General features: G+C 39.0%; 1 protein-coding gene across 1 annotated transcript; it reads left to right on the forward strand.

The window, feature by feature from the left end:
• The first annotated feature begins 1,380 nt into the window (after window positions 1-1,380).
• Window positions 1,381-2,337, forward strand: LOC119504939 (olfactory receptor 13C9-like). The gene has a single exon (XM_037797572.1). It carries the CDS (start codon window positions 1,381-1,383, stop codon window positions 2,335-2,337), a length of 957 nt encoding a protein of 318 aa, XP_037653500.1.
• Window positions 2,338-6,361: the final 4,024 nt, after the last annotated feature.

Raw genomic sequence — 6,361 nt, forward strand, 5'->3', positions numbered from 1 at the left:
ATTTCTTGAAATTAGAAAAAATAAATCCAAATAAGCTTGGAAAAATAAATTTACAAAGGCAAAAACTTAAATTAATGAAACAAAAACAAAAAAAGTAGAGGGAATAAATCTATACCCAAAATTGTTTTGGGAGATGACAGATGATAAAGGAAAATCCCTTGTGAACATAATAAAGGAAAAAGCAGATAAGAATAGTAATGAAAAAAGAGATAGAACTATTCATATAAAGGGGACTATAAGAATTATAAGGGATATTATATGCAACTTTATGACAACACATCTGATCCCAAGAAGAAATGAATAATTTTCTAGAAAATCATGAAGCACCAAAATCAACTGCTCTCAAATCACTGTGATGTAATCTTGCTTCATTCTGACCAATCACATTTTTTGTCTGGTATGACTTTTGATGTGTTGGTATTTTCAGCCAGTGGTTAAAGCTTAACTATGGAGCCAGACTGCCTAGGTTTAAATTCTGGCTCTAATATTTATCACTGTATGATCTTGACCCTAAGCAAATTATTTAATTTCTCCGTGTCTTAATTTCTGCCTGCATAAAAATGGAGATGGTGATGCTAATAATAAAAGTAATAACTCAGAGGTTGCTATTTAACTTGCAATAAGGTGATATGCAGAAAACAATTAGTAGAAGATTGGCACCATGTAAAAACTGTTATCATTTTATTTTTGATATCAAATCATTTATTCAAGAAATATTTCTATGTGTTTATTCTAGGTACTATAGCTGTGGAAATAAACAAGAAAAAGCACCTGCCCTTATAAATCATAATTCCGACTGTAAGTCAGATAATATACATAATGCAATATAATTTCAGGGAGTGACAAGAGCTTTGATTTACTACTTGGTGGTGTATAGCCAAAGCACAATGGTTTGCTGTTGAGTTACACATAATGCTCATTTTCATTATAAACTCCAGTTTATGTAAGTGATGAAGAATAAGAAAAAAAAGCACAGGATTCCTCAAGGAAGATTTAGGTTTGAATCTTAGCTCTGCTATTTGTGTTTAAACTTTGGTCAAGTTCATTCAAGTTTTCTGCTTTTAGTTTATTTATCTGAAAATATGTATGATAACAGCTCTCTTAGAAGTAAGGTGAGATTAAATTAATTAAAAATATATTGTGTGTGGCTCAAAAAATGCTAGTTTCCTCTTCCCTTCTCTCTCTCCATTCCTTCCTTCCTTCTCTTCTGTTCATTCTTCCTTGCTTCCTCCCACTTTCCTTTGGTCTTTTCTTTCATCATTTTCTATTTCTCTGTGAATATGGCACTTGTGCAATGGTACACATTTGAAAGTAATCATAATACAATATACATTAGGCTTTAACATGCTCTGATATCCTGCAGGTAAAAGAAGCAGTAGAATGGAATGGGAAAACCAAACTATTCTGACAGAATTCTTTCTGAAGGGGCTTTCTGGTTACCCAAGGCTTGAGCTACTCTTTTTTGTCCTGATCTTGATAATGTACGTGGTCATCCTGCTGGGCAATGGCACCCTTATTTTAATCAGCATCTTGGACTCTCACCTCCACACCCCTATGTACTTCTTCCTGGGGAACCTCTCCTTCCTGGACATCTGCTACACCACCTCCTCCATTCCCTCCACGTTGGTGAGCTTCCTCTCGAAAAGAAAGACCATTTCCTTCTCTGGCTGTGCCGTTCAGATGTTCCTTGGCTTGGCCATGGGGACCACAGAGTGTGTGCTCCTGGGCATGATGGCCTTCGACCGCTATGTGGCCATCTGCAACCCTCTGAGATATCCTGTCATCATGAGCAAGGATTCCTATGTGCCCATGGTAGCTGGGTCCTGGCTTGCAGGGTCTGTCAACTCTGCAGTTCAGACTGCATTAGTGATACAATTGCCATTCTGCAGGAATAATGTCATCAATCATTTCTCCTGTGAAATTCTCGCTATCATGAAGTTGGCTTGTGCTGACATCTCAGGGAATGAGCTCACTATGCTGATGGCCACAACATTATTCAACATTATGCCCCTTCTCTTGATTGCCATCTCTTATACATTAATCATTTCCAGCATCCTCAAGATCCGCTCCTCTGAGGGGAGAAAGAAAGCCTTCTCCACCTGCTCAGCCCACCTGACTGTGGTGATTATATTCTATGGGACCATTCTCTTCATGTACATGAAGCCCAAATCTAAAGAGTCACCTAATCCAGATGACTTAGATGCTACTGACAAACTTATATCAATGTTCTATGGGGTGATGACTCCCATGATGAATCCTTTAATCTATAGTCTTAGAAACAAGGATGTGAAAGAGGCAGTAAAACATTTGCTGAGCAGAAGGTTCCTTAGCAAGTGAGTAGAAAAGGTATTGGATTGTTAACATGTTGGACATTATTGAAACTTGAGAATAGCATATTTTTTCATAACGTGATATAGCATTTCTTATGTATTGCATGCTAACTATAGAGAATTTGCAGGAAACAGGACATACATAAATGTGAAGAAAAAAGATGCCACCTATCATACTGCCACTGGGAGATAGCCACTTTCTAATATTCTGAATAATATCTTTCACATTCTGTATTTTTTTATGGTATTGAAATTGGATGTTATATGCTTTTATTATGTTCTCTTTTTTTTTTTACATAACATTATCTAATAGGCAATGTGTCACTAAATCTTTCAAAAGTAAAATCTTCCACTTTGAAAAAATAAAAAGAGAAAAACAATCAAAGAGATGAAAAATAAATACTGCACTTATTTTTTTCAAATGTGGAACTCTGTGTAGTAGTTTCAAATTAATCTCCAAAGACTTTTAAACCATTGAATTCTATTTCTTGTTAGGTATATATATCTTTTCTGTGCAACTAGTGATGTTGAGCCTTTAGGAATGCTGAAGGGGTGGGAAATGGGGTGTTGGGGTGGAATCTATGCAATCAGCCAAGGTATCCCTGTTTGTTCCTTTCTTTGTTTCACCTTGCATGTTAGCTTTAGCATGAGGAAAAATTTCCACAATTAAAAAGGAGGTTGAGAAGCAGGCTGCTGGTTCAGATAACTGTGTGATCAAGTCTTGGGTTGGAGGAATGGTCGGTCCTGTGCCCATTTAGAAAAGCCAGATTCCTTTGGTGTCCTGAGGAAATTCCTGTGCTTTTTCAAATATTAGAAAATGGCTCTCAAGACTCGTGATTTTTAGTGAGAAGATCTGTTTTCCTGTCTTCTTTCTGTAAGTAACTAACCCTGAGACATTTGAGATCTGAGGAACACCTGAGCAGAGGACTGGGGAATATCAGATGCACAGTGACATTTACTTGTTTTTCCTTGGTTGTCACCTAAAATATTTACTCAATCTTAGGAATGCTCCTATTGTGCAGTTGTGGGTGAATGAGAAAGTTTGTTCAGTATTAAGCCACATTCTAGGAAATCCATTTGTGTGAGTCTGTTTTATATTGGTGGACCACTGAATTCAGAAGTTATTGGGGATACACATATTTTACATAGACAAAGAAGAGTCAAATGTTTGTGGAGTCTTTGGGTGTATTCATTTCATTTCACCTTTTCCAGCTATCTTTTTAATTTTAGTTATGAGAATAGTAAACCATCCTGAACTATATTTAATAAAATTCTAACTTCCATCATTGTTATTCACAGATTAAATCTTGTAGCAAGGGGATGAAATCACTGACATATCAGATTCACACCTGACAGAATAAGCTCTGCTGGACTATTAGTTCCCATAACCCAGCTCATAAGATGTTTCATTTTTCTAAGAATTCCAAGTATGTGGCAAACCCCTGGAGTAAGGCCACCTTGGATACTCACACTCTAATTTTTTTTTCCTGATAGGTTCAACTACTTCCACAAACTCTGTGGGATGATGGCTATAGATCCATGTTTTATATCAGACTTATAAATTTGAAATAGAAAATCAACTTAAACAAGTGAAAATTTTAATACACACATTTCTCCTCACAGGAGAAGATCAGGAGGGTTTTTTCTCTCAGGAATGTAGAATCAAGGTCTTAAGAAAAGAAAGGTAAATAATCTGTTTTGATGTATTCATGTGTTCAAATTTGCCAGGCAAATTCACTGTTGTTATAATACTGATATATTTTATTTAATTCTTGAGTGTCTAGAGGGTTTTTCATTTGGAAAATTTATTTTAAAAGCTTTTTATGTGGGATTATTTCATTGTTGTTGTTGATAGCAATTTTTTTCCTCTCAAGAGTACAGTATCATAAGTTTATCCATTATGCGAGGTGTGTGTGTGTGTGTGTGTGTGTGTGTGTGTGTGTGTGTGTGAATCTCCTACTGGATTGTAAAATATACAAGTGTAGGGACCTCTCTATATCCCCCTCCTCTCTCTTCCATATTATCCAATACAAAATCTGACATTTTCATTGAATATACATTTTAAATCCATGAGTGGAAAAACTAGATGGAAAGAGGTGCAACAGGTGGGCAGCATACTTTTATTCAAATTCCCAAATGGTGGGAAGCATACTTTTATTTTATTCAAATTCCCAAATGGTTTCATGGTTGGGAACTGTTCTAGTTTGCTAATGCTGCAGAATGCAAAACACCAGAGATGGATAGGCTTTTATAAAAAGGGGGTTTATTTGGCTATACAGTTACAGTCTTAAGGCCATAAAGTGTCCAAGGTAACACATCAGTAATCAGGTACCTTCACTGGAGGATGGCAAATGGCGTCCGGAAAACCTCTGTTAGCTGGGAAGGCACATGTCTGGTGTCTGCTCCAAAGTTCTGGTTTCAAAATGGCTTTCTCCCAGGACATTCCTCTCTAGCAAGCTTGCTCTTCTTCAAAACGTCACTCACAGCTGCACTCCGTTCAGTCTCTTGAGTCAGCATGTTTTATGTGGCTCCACTGATCAAGGCCCACCCTGAATGGGTGGGATCACACCTCCATGGGAGTATCCCACCAAAGTCACCACCCACAGCTGGGTGGGGCACATTCCAAGCAAATCTAACCAGCACCAAAACGTCTGTCCCACAAGACCACAAAGATAATGGCATTTGGGGGACACAATACATTCAAACTGGCACATTCCACCCCCTGGACCCCAAAATGACATTATCTTTCCAAATACAAAATACATTCATCACATCACAATATCACAAAAACTTAAACCATTTCAGTAACAAAAGTTAAGTACAAAATCCCATCAAAATCAAATATAGGCGTGGTCAGTCCTAAGGCATACTTTTCCTTTAGCTTGGATCTGTGGACTTAGAACAAGTTATATGCTTCCAATATACAAAGGAGGGACATTGATAGGATAAACATTTCCATTGCCATAAGGAGAAAGAGTAAGGAAAACAGGGTTAACAGGTCCAAAACAGTTCCTAAAACCCGCAGGACAAACTCCATTAGATTTCAAAGTCTGAGTCATTCACAGAACGATGTTGCATCCTTGGGGCTTGAGAGAGCGGGATTCTAACCCTTCCTAAGGGCCTTTGTGGCAGCCCTTTCCTCTCCAAATGCTTGGGTGAGTGCTCCAAAATATCCACACATTGGGGAGACCACCTTCTCGGCCCCACCTTCCTCAAACCTCGGGGCAGCTCCCGGATTCCCTTCCATCTCCGGGTCACACGCTCAACCCCTTCAGAACAGTGTGGTGGCAGCCAGGCTCTCCCCAATTCCCTGGAAATGTGCTCCACCCTCTTTGGGACCTGAGGTGGCAAAACTCTTCCAGAGCATCGAGGCGGAAAGCCCGCCCTCGACCTCCAGGGCAAACTCACCCTTTCCATGCGTGTGGGCTGCTCCACTCTCCCAGCCCGAGACCTCCTGACTCCAGACCTCAACCTCCATGGCTCTGTCTTTGAAGAGATTTTTCCTTTAATTTTTTCCTTGTCTGTCTCCTCCAGTCCAGACTGGCAATGCCTCTGTCTATAAAGATCTCGCAAAAATTCTGTTGGCTTTGCATGAAGCACGCAGGGGTCAAAGCCATCAGACAATAGGACTTTCCACAAATCCTTTCTGCTTAACTCCTTTTCCAATCTTGGCTTGTACTGAAATGGCTGCTGGGTTCCATGTTTGGTTATATCCTCATGTTGGTCTGTAGCTTCTGGGATTCCACCCCCTGGAAGCTTGTAATTTTCAGCTTCTGGTCTCTTTGAACCCAAGAGTACAGTTCTAAGTTTACCTCTTTCTGCTCGCATTTTACTATAAGCTGCAAGGAGAAGCCAGGGTATATCCTCCACAGGTAGTCTGGAGATCTCCTCAGCTAAGTACTCCAGGTTGTCACTTTTAAATTCTTCCTTCCATCTGACACCAGGACTCAATTTTGCCAAATTCTCTGCCACTTTAAAACAAGGATCACCTTTCTTCCAGTTTACAACAACATATTCATCATTTCTGCTCA

The sequence above is a fragment of the Choloepus didactylus genome, chromosome 10 (genome assembly GCF_015220235.1).
Source record: "Choloepus didactylus isolate mChoDid1 chromosome 10, mChoDid1.pri, whole genome shotgun sequence".
NCBI lineage: Eukaryota > Metazoa > Chordata > Mammalia > Pilosa > Megalonychidae > Choloepus > Choloepus didactylus.